We start from the raw sequence: 15950 nt of genomic DNA on the forward strand, positions 1-15950 counted from the left end.
CATTCACACTGTATCAGACCCATAGGGAAGGGGGGTTCTTCAGGGTTTTGAAGAACCCCCCTCTTCAGTAAAAAGGTCCACATTTTCAGTAAAAAAAGTCCACAGTTTTAGTAGAAAGGTCCATAATTTTAGTATAAAAGTCCAAACTTTTATCATTTTAGTGACTGAAAGTCTGAAATGTCACCACATTTAGCCTTTTTGGCATGTATTTTCAAAAAAAATTTTCCTGGAGAGGACCATAATCTCAGATACTTCTTTACCACTCTGTGATGTAAACCACCCAAAAGGTCCACCTTTTTTGTCTAAAGAACCTACCCAGGTAAAAGTCTGGCTACGGCCCTGTGTATTTATGGGTACAGAAAGCCAATAGACAAATAGAAGACAACAGTCATAAATGTACTTTAGAGTGATAAACACACTGTGAAGAAAATGAGGTAAATAATGTTGAATTTTTGTGCCAAGAATTGATATACTCTAATAGAGCAGTCACTACTCTAATAGAACAGTCACAATCAAATGTCATTAACTGACAATTTTTTTTTTGTAAATGCTACCTTATTTTGTTTACAGATTTTACCAATAATATGCTTTGCAAAACAAGCATGTTGTTAGCTATCAAAAAAGCTCCCAAATTCAAATCTAGGAAGTCTAAATTTTCTCATAAGATATCCAACTAGAGTTTTTAAAAGTGTATGCTCTTCATTCATCCAGCTATACCAAACAAGGTTATGTAAATGAATACAACTCATGTACTAGAATTCCATTCTTCTCCTCTTAGTGGAATAAACACTGTTTTGTCCTATAACTTCTTGCCCCCCTCAGCCCCCCTAGCAGTGTCTCCTAGATTCACCTATGGAAGAATATCTCATTTTATTCAAGACAGTGACATAAGCATCTATTATCATGCAAAGTGCTGGAAGGATATGACTACGCAGCAATCAGTGTTGGGCTGGTGCTTTTAAAAAAATAATATATTAGTTATTACTCGTTACTGCCACTGCGATGAAAACACATTACAGTTATATATTACTTCAGCTAAAAAGTAACTAGCAATACATATTACACAATGTATAAAGGTACTTCGTTAGGTAATAATATTACAGTAACGCATAACGTGTTAGTACTTCATTAGATAATAATATTACAGTAACGTGCTAGTTAAGTAACGCATTAGTGCTTCGTTAGAAAAATATTATAGTAGCGAGTAGTAATGCGCTACTTTAGTAACGTTATAACTTATGTAAAGCAACAATCTGTTAGATATTACTAGCATAAGAAATGTAGTGCATTATATTACTTCACTACTGAATTAAGTAATAATATTATGTACCACATTACAAAAGTAACGTGTTACGCCCAACACTGGCAGCAATTCAGTTTTACTGATCAGTGAAAGCGAGTTATATTATTAATCCCAAGCCAGACGAAGTTGCATGTCAAATGATGATCTTAAAAGGGCTGCAAGTTACACTTAATTGTGTGCTACAAACAATTACAAACAGATTTGTCACACAGTCAATTTCATTACATAAATTTAGCCAAACATATAACTATTTTTACAACCAGAACAAAACATATGCTTGATCACAACACATTCAAAGTTAAACTGTGCAGGGTTGGAACAAAGGTACAAATACATCCTCCGAAGCTTCTTTTGAAAATGCTACCAAAGCTTTGAAACTTTGTTACAAATGTCATGTCAACAATTAATGAACACGATTGATAGATATGAGGGTGTACACTGTACAATGTAGTACAAACTACTACACTTTGTTATAGCTCTAGTACAACCATTGTTTAAACTATACTTAACTAACCAAAAAATACGTAAATGGCAGCTTCCACAAGGAGTGACAATACTTGTGTAACTGCTTTAACTTGTTAGTATCCATGGTTATGAAGCTTTGGTGAGGTAAAGCATCATCCGAAACCAAATGAAGCTTCGAAGCCTTAAACTATTTGTCTCAACCCCACCATGCATGTGTATAGCTAATGTCTTTCTACAAGATTATTTTTAGACTATATACTTTTAAGTAAAACACCGGTGATTCAGTACTGGGTGCATCTACTATGACAGTTTTCTCTGGCAGCAGCTGCTTTTGTAGAATAAACCAACAATCCGTGATAATCCAAATTGCTACCCTCTAGATATGCAGCATATAATAAAACTTGATACTTAGTCAGGCTCAAAATAGCTCACTAATCTGTTCATTCTTTAGCTTCACTGGCATGATTCCTGCATTCCTGTGATGGAATTTACTATAGTATTTAATCTCAAACAGATCAGATGCTGCAGCTGATGCATTACAGAGTCTAGTGAATCATTGAATTCGGCTCCAGCTGGCTCCCAAAACCACTCTTTCCAGTGCTGGGTCCTCTCAGGGCGAGTCTTGGGGTCTTTAGGAGCAATTCCATGTTCCTTTCTTTCTCGTTGCATAGATATCCAATAGCACAACAACTGGACAGCATTGTGAACATTCATTCACTCATTTCAAGCTTCATGTTTTTGCCCTACAAAAATGGTGGACGTATGATTCATGTGATTTTTTAGGTTATGTAAGGTGACCATGCCTTTGCGCTAAACCTGTCTGCACAATGCCACTAGTTTTATTGTTATGTCCTGAAAGACATGGCAAGGCATACAAAACTTTCCTTGTGTAACATTGCACTGCAAGACAACTGCAGTTGAATAGTGTAAAACTACTCGCTTATATTTCATCCAAGGCACTTACCATAGTTCTGCACAACCCTTGGCAAAGTAAGCATTGTTTTAAAAACCAGACTTTTAAAGCCTTTTGTAGCCCTTCACAAACTGAAAGACAATGCATGAAACTACAAGGAGTGTGTACTCAGAATGTACACATTATATATTGAGTCCACAAATGGAGTTTCCAATCCCATGTTATTAGTATAGTATTTATGCTCATAGGAAGCAAAGGAGCAGCTGCACCAGACTTGTCATTAGTCTGGTGGCACCCAACCCTGAAGTCTTTCAAAAAATCGGAGAACACATATCATACACTACGACAGTAGTGTATAGTAGGGACCACAAAGGAGTAGGCGTGGCCCACAAAATAACATCACCCAAAAAACAGCCTTACTTTTCCCAGACGACGATGAGGCAGTATTAGTTAGGTAAAACTAAGCCCAAACAAGCTTTCAGATCGACCTGAAACGCTTTCCACAAGTTGCTACGGAATTTAAAATTTTTTTTATTCAACGGAATTTTCTACTGACTGACTAATACCTTCAGACAAACATAGCTCGATAACGGCTAAGGCTACGGGTGTGATGTTTTCACTGTTCGACGTCGCTTCAGCCCGAGAGGTGCCTTTTGGCATACCGCAGTACGTACAATACATTCTTCATGGACTTACCAGTGTGTCCCATTCATCTTTGCTGACAGCGAAAAGTGTCAATTTGGTGGTAGCACGTGATGGCTTCCCTTCATAACGAAAATCATCCATATTTTTCACAGTGGCTACTTCGATTGCAGAGGTGTTTTTAAAACAATTTTTGATTCGTACTGCTGTGTAATGGGTTGAACATAGCCAACAATGAAGCGTAATGGATACTTCATTTTTTCAGATGATAATTTATATAACTGGGGAATGAGGCACCAACCCTTTCTTTTGGTATGCGTGGGTTGCAGAGATGCTTTTTGAACAGCTCTTGATTCGTACTGCTGTGTAACAGGTTGAACACAGTAATGGACACTTCACTTTTCAGATGATATAGCTGGGGCATGCGGCACCATTTCAAATGCAGTATGCATCACCAATCATAATAAAATTATTTACAAAAAAAGTTAACAAACAAGTATTTCAAAAAATTTGGAATTTATAACTAGAGTAGGGACCATAGCACATCGATAAAAGTACTGAAACAACCTGGAGTAGTGCACGATGTTAAATCACAGTAAAACAATAAGAAGTGTTATATCCCTACTGTGGACTACTCCAGCTTGTTACAGTACTTTTTATCGATGTGCTATGGTCCCTACTCTAGTTATAAATCCCAAATTTTTGTGAAATACTTGTTTGTATTTATGGATTACCGTATGTCATGGGAATAGCCATGATAATTTATGGATTACTGGGCATGAAATGTTGGACGTTTTATTATCATCTTGAAAACTACCAGAGACATAGTGTTTAACAGTTTATGTTATAGTTAAACCCCACCACGAGTAGAAGTAGAACTGAGGCGACGTCGAGGTGTTGACAACTAGATATCCTACAAGTGCAGGTGGGGTTTAACTAGCTTCTATCCCACACTTTGAAGTAGTCAAGTTCAAAAACAATGTGTTAATAAGCATATCAGTTGTGTATGGCTTAATTGTTTGCTGAATATGTAGTTTTTTTAATGATATGGCTTCAATTTTTGCTGAACATGTACCGGAGGGAAACTTTGGAGGGGGGAAAATTTGGCGAATCAAGCAAAATATCACTGTTGGCAAAATAAAATTTGGCGAATTGTTAGCAAAGCGCACGCCCTATTTAATTAATTAGATTACTAATTGCTGTGCCTGGCCCTGAAGCGAGAACTGGCAGAGTGCCACGCCTCTCAGCGGCGCCTGGAGTCAACTACCAACTAAAAGGTAATACTCGAGGTAATACTATATAGACAGTAGATCTACACCCTCTGGAATAGTGAATATCGTACTTAATATGGTATAGGACTCGCTTATCACGCCCATTTGGAGTTTTGTTACATCACATATGCTTTTAATTATTGAAAATATCTTTGTGTCATTTCGAGGTGAAGTTTGAGGATACCACGTGTACAGTAGCTAGCTACCTAGTGAGGTAGTTGAGGTAGGCTTGGCTTCATGCCTGGCCCACTATCCCTTGGTCGAGTAGAAAATTGATTTAAATAGTTTAAGGCTTGGTTTGCTATTTTCTTCGCCACCAAAATATTTGGATGGGAAAAATTTGGCGAATTCATGGTCATTCGCCAAATTCGCCAAATTTTAACGGCGCCAAAGTTTCCCTCCATACGGTAGTTTCATAGTGTGTATGGCTTCAAATTTTCCTGAACTTGTAGATTTTATAGTGTGTATGGCTTCAATTTGCTTTGATTGCACTTCTTTAAACTTAATGTGTAATTTCCATATATGTACTGGGGTTTAACTACCATATGTACCACTCTGCGTGGGCAGTTCAAAGGCACCGCCAGTGCCATAATTTGTATATTGCACTGCTGCAGACCGCAGCGAGTGCATTATAACTTATAACACACTGGTTGCGGTTTTGTAGATCACAACGAGTGCATTGTAAGTTATAATGCACCGACCGCAGTGCAATATACAGATATTGCACTAGCTGCGGTTTTGTGCAGCATAGCACAAGTGCCGGTGATGAAGACCACTACGACACCTCACCTAATAGGTGGAAAGACACTTCACAGATCACTCGAATTCTTTTATAGCCTGACATGTAAAGGTCGATTGTGGGCCATAACATCACCAATACGTATAATGTTTACAAGCAGCCAATGGCGATCGAAAAAGCCAACGCGGGTGGCCACAACTCTAGTCTACATATATATAAACGTACTTATACACCTTACTAGTCTGGTGCCATCTTAGCCCAGATTAAACTGTAGTCCACTTCGACAATGACTCAATAAAACAAATATATTCTAAATAATACTAACCTTTTAGTTCGATTGTGGGAACCAGTTTTGTCATGCCGAGTTTAGCCAGTGTGAATAGTAAGAATTAGACTAGTATCGTTTAGTAGTTAGGTTTTGTTTACTTAAACCGTCTATTTAGCTGCTTTTTTTCGCTCGAGAGAATCACTGGTGATTAGTCTGGTGCTTAGTCTATATGGCACACTGGCATGCTGAGCACTACATGATGAGAGTCGAACAGCGAATGCAGGTTAGTGATATAACCCATAGCGTACTAGCTTTCAATATCTCAGGTGGCTGCAGTACTGCAGGGGGAACGTCATCGCAACATCTGGCTTGGTTACCCACAATCGATGTTAGAAACCTGGCCTTTATAAGTAGTACAGCTGTCTTGTGAGACTCTCCCCACCTATTAGGTGAGTGGTACATAACAGTTATACAACGTGCACTCGTGCTCTGCCTGTATAAACACACTTGCCTTCGGGCCTGACGGCCCTCAGGCTCGTGCGTTTATATCAGGCAGAGCACTCGTGGCCGTTGTATAACTATATAATACTCCCAGTTGTTTACTTTGATGTATGGCTTCAGTGGGATAGAAATCAGTGTTATGTAGCAAGTGTGGTGGCTGCACCTTTTGAATTGTGGCTTGTAGAATGAATCACCGTCGCATTTGGCCTAAAACTTCTTTTCAAAAAAATACATTTAGTTGTCTTCATGCAACCTATACTGCTAAATGATCTTCGTTTACAATACTAAACAACCTTTTCTCTTCTAACAAACATCACTAAAGTTGTACCAATTTCTTCTATATACCTGCCCCAAGACCTAAAGTATAGCTAGCTAATATTTTTAGAAAATTTCTGATAAATCTCGTGGCAAATTCCATGACCCATAAATAATATACATGTCCACTATAGTAAAGATCTGGTGAACACATACAAAACTTATGTTTTAAAGAACCCTTTCACTTACTATCTATTTTTGGAAACCATGTATACACTTGATCTCGTAAACTGCTGAATGGAATCATATGAAAATTGGTGTGGATATATCAGTCAGTGGCGGAGGTAGTAGTTGATATTAGGGGGGGCTGACCAGGGATGGATCCAGACTTATGGAAAGCTACATTGTCCCTGGTTTGGTAAGGTGAGACCAAAAAAGAAAAAAAAAGGTCACAGCCAGCTGACAATAGCTCCTTACTTCACCAGCTACACACTTATAGCTGATAAACTACATAAAAATCCTTACATATATGGCTCACTACACACTGCTCTAATACTGTGACTGCTTTATTAGAGTGACTTCTCTATTAGAGTATCTCGATCTTTATCATGGTTTTCAGCCCAACTCCAAAAAGGATAATTTTGGTGTGATATCATTCTGATGGGGGGCTAAGCCCCCCCTCAGCAGACCGAGAAGGGGCTTCAGCCCCCTAGCCCCCGCCCCCCCCCCCCCCTTTCTGCCACCTATGATATATCTTGTATAAAGCCCAATTAGACTCCCAAGTTTGAGTCTAAAATCTTATTTGGTTGTTGTACTAGACCAGATCAAAGTGTCTGCTCGAAATCCTGTATTCTTGGACAAATTTCATGTATTCTCTGACACCTGCTAGTAATCCCACATAAATACTTTGATGATTTACTACCAACACCATCACTTAGAGTTATTTGTTTTGTTGGCTGTCAGTAGAACCATAGTTAATTTCCTCTGCACGTGGCTGTGATCAAAACTGTACAGACATGTCACCACCTCTAATCCTCCAAATTTGAGCTGAAATTGCCTTGCTAGGGCAGATTAAAGTTGCAACTCAGAAATTGTATTCTCAGACAAACTACAAATATTCTTAAATGACGAATAGTATTCTTAACCACTTGCAACCAACACCATCTGTTACCAATTTTAAAGACCTGTATCCTTTTACAATGACAAATTATCTACCTACCCACCCATGTGTTTATCAGCACTCACAGTCAGATGATTTGCATGTGCATCTAGTTTCTTGACTGTGTCTTTACACATGTCTGTCCTCATCTGTGTGACTAAACAGTTACAAGCTGCAGGAAGACTCCATGGATATAATAAAAGATATATGATACGCTCTGCAGCTTCAATCAAAATTGGTGGTGACCAAGATGTATTGCTAAAGTGATGACATCCTGTTTATTGCTACATTTGGTTGGTCCCAAGGTCTCCATATTACAAGGTTACAGTGTATCAGGCACTATGTGTATTGAAAAGTATATAATGATAGGTCTTAGGTCATCAACATGAGGACAGTAGAATATGCATAATGAGCATGGAGCATCCTAATATAGCACACATTAGGTAGCATTTGCATATGTAGTGACATTATAGTACTTCCTTTTGTATTTCCATTAGTTCAAGTAACACCAACTTCCACTGTTAATTTTTTCTAAATTTTTATTTATTTATTATCAATTTTTGTCAATGACAGGGGTCACACAAAAGGCAAAAGACAACTTTGAGTCATGCCAGGATACAGGGTATACCCACAAGATGGTGGAGATGTTCGTGATGGACTAACTTGTTCTTACTGCGAACTGATGTTGAAGGATGCTGTACAAACTACTGAAACTGGACTGAGATTCTGTAAAGGATGTTTTGAGAAAGCTCGAAAGTTAGTGTTGTCTTTATTGTACATAATATACAATTCACACAAAGTAATTAGAGATATTTTGCAATAAAAAGTAAATTGTAATTTTGTCAAATTTCAGTGGAAACTCACTAAATATTGCAATGGTGAAGTTTCTCACTCAACTCTGCTATGCAAAACCTCCTATATGATAGATCATTGTGTAGTTAGTGAGTACTTGTCTGTGTGTGTACAGTAGTCCAATTCGATTTACAATATGTATTTTTCACAATAGTGACCCTAAGTTTACCACTGAGCTGGATCCAGATGATAAAGTAAGTGGTATTTGTAATTTGTTTATGCTGTAGAGTGATAACATGCAGTTACATTGATCGCATTTTCTACCATACTTCTTTTTCATTCATTCCTTTACTGTCAATCTTATTGTTGTTTTCTTTGTATTTTTCTTCCAATTATGTGGTTTTCCTTCTTATTTTTCGAAATATCGTGAAATTTGTGCATGCCTTTAAATTTAGAAACATCTCACACAGCAACATTAATATATATTTTTAAATTTCAAGATCTGATAATGTACTGCTAAGTTATCAAAGGAATTTCAGAGGATATATTTTCCATGTATCAAGACATACGGTACTGAATGATGTGGCCAAGTAAACCAGGGTGCCACACCTTGGATATATTGGCAGGAAGAAAGAAAGTGAATTTTTCATAGTCCATGGTCCCTCTTAAAGCACACGATTTTTGAATTTTACTTGTACCACCACAATGTAATCATGAAATATAATAGGCAGATATCACTTCTTCCTAAATTATAACTAGCTTTGGGGCTTGCTTTTTGGAACAACAAAGTGGTCATGGTTAAAAGGATGAATTGTTGTACGCACACTGTTTATATTTAAAGAATTAACTGCTTACTGACTGTTCTGTGACTGACTGTTGCTTACTAACTGCTTTATTGAGTGACTGACTGTTCTATTAGAGTATCTCAATCATGAATTATTACATGTGCATGAATAGCTATTACTCTGTTTCTCTGATTTATTTGTAGGCTTAAGCTGTAGTGGGTAGATTATCCATACACTGATTTTCATCTGCTTATCCTGTAGGTGTCAATCGTTTTGTATGTTTGCATTATAACTCTGTGGTTATTTCTCCAATTTGTCTTGTTTTCAAACTACAAAGGGTTGAGTTACCATTAACCTATCCATGTGCTATTTTCACCTTATTTCCATATGCAGTATACACAGTTTTATGTGAATAATCATTAACGTGCCTTTGAGCCTTCAAGTAATTGGATTATAGTTTTTGTAAGTGTGCAAAAAAGGAGGAAACATGAGCCAAAACTTTAAAAGTTTATGTGTCAGGAATAGCTCACAATTAGCATGAGGACTACTAAAGGTGGAGGATATTTTTACAGCAAAAATTGACTTGTTTACTGAAACAAAAATCTTGAAGTGTCAAATTATATGAGGTGATTTCATTTAAATTTGGGCTTGTGGACTGCTCTACATGGCACGGCACCCATTTGGATAATGGAGCTACATAAATCATGCGTGTTGACATTCCTATTAATAACACATTAGTATGACATACCAGATTTCTTGCATACATGACACAACATGACACATTACTGTGTGTCTTGGCTTATCCTTTTGTTGTGCTTACACTTGAGAAATGGTGCATGAAGTGGGCATCCACTTTTGTTTTTAGAAGGGGTGAAACAAACATTAAAGGCAATTTCAGTTTCATTTTGATGTAATGACAGTGTAAAACATCAAAGGCATTCTATATGTAAATTTTTTGTATGAAGGATGAAAGATAAATCCGTAATCCTTCATTGTATTTACAGAAATATAGACACATATTTGAGGTGTCTGTCTATCAGAAAGCAAATCTACAGTTTCTGAATGGTATTCAAGTTATGCTCAGATGAAGCAGGGTTGTTTAGTCTGATCTTTAGCACTAGTAATTTCAACTCCGGATACCAATACATCAAACTGTCATATTAAGATATTAAAGCTTGGTTTCGTATGATATGTTTTAGCAAGAAGTGGCAATCCTATTTAATTCTTACTAGGAAATATCACTGTACTTAAAGGTATTATAGAGTAGTACGGGCTCTAGAGCTCTGATTAAAGTATTTTGTGGAAATTATGATTATGTACTGTTCTCCTCAGGTTTGGCCAGACTTTGCAGTGAAGCGAGAGATTGCTAATCTCAAAGTGAAATGTGAGAATTATGAGACTGGATGTGATTGGACTGGATTGTTCAAGGATCTGATGGTATGTCTAGTGTACAACAAGCTATATAGTATGTGTACATTTTAATTTCACAGAAACATTTAGATGCTTGTCAATTTGTTACTATGGAGTGTAAGAACCCTGGATGTGGTGAACAAGTGTTACTATCAGAACTGGAAGTTCACTTGAAGGAGAAATGTCTTTATCGACAAGTTCAGTGTAAGAATTGTGGCAAGAAAATGTTCTTCATTGAACTACAGGTATGTAGCGTGTTGTCAAGAGTTAGGGAGGGAGAGTGTCTATAACCTTCAATAGGCCTGTATAAAATGAGTGCATAGGATTCTTGGCCAGACATGTTAATTGCATGAAAGGAGACATAGAATAGGACACAACGCAGAAATGCAATGTCAATACCACTATTGCATGCCTGAATCTTGCGATCACAGTATATCAATAGCCCTTGGTACTACCCAAAGTAGAAACGATTCAACCTAAGGAGAAGAACTACAAAGAAAAGCAGTGATGAAATACAGGCAGAAGTACTGGCTCAGCCCAGAAAGAAGCATCTGACAAAAACAACAACCTGGAAAGCAATGACAGTGAAACACAATCCAAAGAATCCCTGCCTAAAAAAAGCACCGGATTATGTATAAGAAGACTAGTAAGATTTAACAAGCAGTGGCGTAGCCAAACCCGGGCAAGCCAGGGCATTGCCCGGGCATCAGACTTCTTTGCCCCACCATCAGCTCCTAGAGTAATTATAAAGACGTGGGCTGGATAGCTCGAGATTTTGCTAAAGTTACTTAACTATAGTCACTGTACAAGAATAAGTATAGCACAACTTATACAACACTCACCGTGCCATTTTCGCTGATGGTTTCCTTCTTTTTGGCTAAACAGAGATGGGGTTATCCAAGGGATTTTCCCTCCGAGTAACTTGATTGTGCACAAATAGAGGAGGCAATAAATAGAAGCAAGATCACGTGATTAGAAAATACCGCGCAGCATTGTGGCAAGGAGTGAAGGACAAAGAATTGGTTTCACTATAGTGGGCTGGACGGTTTACATTTGGATTAAGTAATCACGGTAGCTATTGGTGTGGTCAAAACTCGGCAGGCAAAGCAGTCTAGAGGTATTTGTGAAATTAGCACCCATCTATCCGTGTGGATACTGCTCAGTTCAAACGGTATGGAGTACTTGTTCAGTCAGCAATTCTTTTCTTTTTGTTTCCACTTTTCTAGGCTAACAACTGTAGTGCAGAGCATAGTCATCACGTGATAGAGCGCCTCATGCTTTAATTCAAAAATCTTAGTAGTCTGGTATTAAGACACATGTTGCTAGATGTATGTAATGTGTTAGAAGGCCAATAGCTAGCTAGGCGTTCGCTTCTATTAGGTTGATATTAGTCATCTTGCATACAGTAGTGTAGGATGATACATAATGCATTTTAAAAATGTTATATTGATGTCCATATGAAGATGGGCATGCGTACGTGTGTTACATAGGAATGGCTTGCCCACCCATTGCCCAGGCATGGCGAAAAGTCTGGCTACGCCACTGTTAACAAGATCTATTGATATAGGCACTCTTATTAAAGAAGGCAGGACTGTTTTGACTTTTCTGAGGTAGTCTTTATTACTCATGTACAAGAATTGAAGCAGTTGTTAACTGAGTTAGTGAAGTATACCTTTGTAATACATTTGCATTGCTCTAATCTATTGTGAACAGGAAAATAACTCACTAATGTAGTTAAAGCTTTAATGGTGTTTGTACTGCAATGCATTGGAAAAATACACTTTGAGTGCCATTAATGTGGAAGAAGCCAGGCATCCATACCTTTGAATTGGATTTTATAGAGAGCAGGCAATAGTATCTCCCCTTGAATGAAATTTGGTTTTGTGAACACTGTCATCTGTTATCTATGATTCCTTTAATGGAAAATACATGTTCTAATTGAAACACACTTAATTAACTTGGGACTAACTGCTGTTGTTGTGCTGGTCATGTCTTCTCCAATGGTGGGACTTATTAATTCTATTAGCAGTCTTACTGAAGGCAATTTTGAGGACAATTCTTCACAACTTACTATAACGATCAAATCTTTCCTTTGGGAAGATAGATTCTTGATTTTTCTGTGATTTTTTGATCACGCACTGGAGTTACCATCATAACATTGGAGTCACAGCCAACTATTGATTTTGTAAAGCCATACAAAACATGTTTACAGAGGACTATTCGAAACTACAAAGAAATAATACCCAGGATGCCCTACACGTTCTCATTTTATATAGGCCTATTGAGTGATAGACACTCTCCCTACTGTTATTAACTCTTGATAGCTAGTAGTGTAGTGTTGTGGTGATACTTACAGGAACACACTGAACTGTGTCCTAATGCTCCTAAAGTGTGTGGGAACTGTAAGAAGAAAATACCAGCATCACAGGTATGTGATTATGATTATATTAGCTTAACCAGTTATCAAGAGGTAATATTAACTCTTAATTGTCAGTGAAAACATAGCAATACTAGTATAGGCCTGCTAGTCTTTGGTGTTTAATTGCTCAATTTGTTGCTGGTTTGTTGGTGACCAATACCCCATGGGTAGTTGGAAAAGGCGGATACGGTCGGACACGGACATTTTCAAAAAGCACTTTTACATTTATATATCAGTTATTTTTCATACCTAACGCTGTTTTTACAGCAGTCTTCGCTTCCAGACCTAGGTGTTGATCTTTTCATAGCGCTTATCCATTTATAAGAGTATGTGCAAAGGATAGACTAGCACTCTAAAGACCATTGTAGTGTTGTATACATGCTCTAGAAATCTAATTCAGAGTCATAAAGATTAATCTAGCATGTCCCAACTTAATCTCGTAGGCCAGGTCCTTGAAACCCTCAACACTCAGTATAAGCACCTGCGCCTTGTACTAAAAGGCATAAGATTGTGGATTTGGCCTGCTAAGCTAAGTTGCATGGGGCGTATACAAGCTAATCTCTACAACTATATAACTCTGTATTAGACTTTAGAGCATGTGTACAACACTATATGACCTTTGGCATGCTGTGGAGTGCTGGTCTAGTCCTTCGCACGTGCGCTTATAAATGGATAAGCGCTATGAAAGGATCAACACCTGGGTCTGGAAGCGAAGAATGCTGTAAAAACAGCATTAAGTATGAAGAATAACTGTTACATAAATGTAAAAGTGCTTTTTGAAAATATCTGTCCACGTCCGTGTCCAACTGTACCGCCTTTTCCAACTACCCATACCCCATGCCCTAACCAAACACTATTTTACATAGTTGCCACTTTACAAGCACTACCCTACTTGTATTGTACTGCATTCTTTGATCTTATATCACTTCATATAGCAATGATGCAATGCACACAATTATGGACATGCCATTACAGATCCATGAGAGTTCATGCTTCTTGTGCACTTCATATTACACTATTATGTAAATTTTAAGAACTTTACGTGGGTGGCATCAAATAATAAGGGATGTACTTGTTTCTCATAAAGGACGGTTTGTGGTGTGAGCTGTACTTTGTAGTCCACCAGTTGTACTTTATGAAACTTCAAAGTTTCATAAAGTGCAGTTGTGACAGTAATAAAAATACAGGCTTGTTGTACATACACCTGGACTAGTGTCAGCACATGCTTGGAAGTGTTCAACCACTATTTGTAAGCTACCATAACATAGCACATTTTGTATACTGAGCTTTGTCAAGGCTAAGCACTGAGTGCTTTATTATCTCTATAGCACTTGTGGCAATGCTTTGGCATATTATACTTAAGGTTACGGTATAGTCACGGGCAATCATTCAAAATTTTGAATGCCTATCGATACTTTTTGAGAAGCCCATAAAACCAGTCTAGCAGCGTGAAAAGTTTTAAATGAAGGTGAAGCTCTTCATTTTAATGTTTTTATAGCTACAGTGTAGTTTGAGGCAGGTGGAACATTACTATTTGTTGTAGTAACACAAGTAAGCCAGCCCGTACATCGCTCAGCTCCAGCTGTCACTACTAGTCACTACCATGTTTTTCCGCCGCCAAATACAGCAAAAGCTGTAGGCTCTATTGGCTTTTCTGGGGCATAGTGATACTGTATAATAAATTTATTAGGTCCTGTGAAAGCGTTTTTGGTGTGTTTCTCCCCAGTGACTCAGATACTAGCCTTCAAAGAGCTTGTTTCACTCGAAAAAACTACTAAAAGTTCAACAAAACGTCTATACTACCAGTAACTTAAAAAATCGCTTCCACAGGACCTAGATATTTTAGTTGTTTAGCCACTTGTGTTGAAATTATAAGGATTCAGTAATCTGTTAGTCTGGTTTTTGGCGGCGTGTTTTTATAAAACATCGCTCTATTGTAGACCACACACCCAAGGACAGTCGTTGTTCTGTAGTAAAAACAAACAAGCACAATTAGTTGTATTGCTAACACAACACAGTTGTTGAAATTATTTATCCCCACTTAGTTTAAAGCAGGTTTTGTAATTTGTTCCGCCCACGCATTTTCAACTATTCCGTAACCTTAAACTCTTAAAGTTGTCCCCCCACTCTTTGGTCTGTTCTAATGCCCATGGCAAATGGGAAGTGTTAAGGATATGTTGTGGTTAACATCTCGTATGCTGTTTACAGTATCTTCACCACATCACTCATGACTGCAAAGTCATCAAGTGTGTGTGTAAGGAGGAGGATGCAGTTTTTGAGGTAAAGTGGATGTAACAACTTTTAATTGAATAGCCATTTCTGATAATATGTTTAAGTAAGTAAGGTAGTAGTAGTAGTCACATGCAATAACGTACATGTACAATATCATAAACTCAATCAGGGTTGTCTTCATTCTTCTTCATGTAATGAAACCATATTGAGGCATTATTTCCCTATCAACATTTTCTTTGAGCAGCATAGTTAGATGCCACAAATTAATTGAAGCACTAACACTTGGTAGATACCTGTAACTTCATGATAGGTTCAATGCCACACCTATTAATGCAATCAAGAGTTAATAATAAGAGAGGAGAGTGTCTAACGCTGTATAGGCCTGTAATAGATGATTGCGCAGAAGTTAAACGGCTTCCTTTCCGTGTAACGTATAGGCTTCTAGTATTTGTTCGTTTCCTTACCGCAATTAGTTTAGCCGCACCGTGATGAATCCTCGAGAATATTCGAAGACTGAACTAAACACTGAGCTGTATGTACAGGGAACAGTGCTCCTTCAATTGAAGAATGCTCAAAGGTAAGGTAACTTGGCGACGCAGTGAAAATTCGAAGCGGTACTCCGCCTTTGGTTCAGTGTTTATTGGTTTCTCAGATGCTCTCCCCCAGAGTTATCTTCGAGGTTAACAGCCACACTTCTTTACGCAACATAGCGATGCTCTTCGTGGTGAACTTGAATGTCGATGAACGCACACCCTTGTATCTGGGATAGCCTCTGTGGTTGAATGCGAAAATATAC

At 37.9% G+C, this 15950-nt stretch overlaps 1 protein-coding gene across 1 annotated transcript in view; it reads left to right on the forward strand.

Moving 5' to 3' along the window:
- Nucleotides 1-15950, forward strand: part of LOC136265447 (TNF receptor-associated factor 3-like) — a 33616-nt gene that overhangs the window by 15260 nt on the left and 2406 nt on the right. Inside the window, exons 2-7 of the mRNA XM_066060300.1 lie at nt 8090-8272; nt 8523-8562; nt 10426-10530; nt 10584-10748; nt 12860-12931; nt 15131-15202. Coding sequence (XP_065916372.1) covers nt 8124-8272; nt 8523-8562; nt 10426-10530; nt 10584-10748; nt 12860-12931; nt 15131-15202 — 603 coding nt within the window. The 5' untranslated portion in view covers nt 8090-8123. The remainder of the gene's footprint in view (nt 1-8089; nt 8273-8522; nt 8563-10425; nt 10531-10583; nt 10749-12859; nt 12932-15130; nt 15203-15950) is intronic.

The sequence above is a fragment of the Dysidea avara genome, chromosome 9, assembly GCF_963678975.1.
Source record: "Dysidea avara chromosome 9, odDysAvar1.4, whole genome shotgun sequence".
NCBI classification, from domain to species: Eukaryota; Metazoa; Porifera; class Demospongiae; order Dictyoceratida; family Dysideidae; genus Dysidea; species Dysidea avara.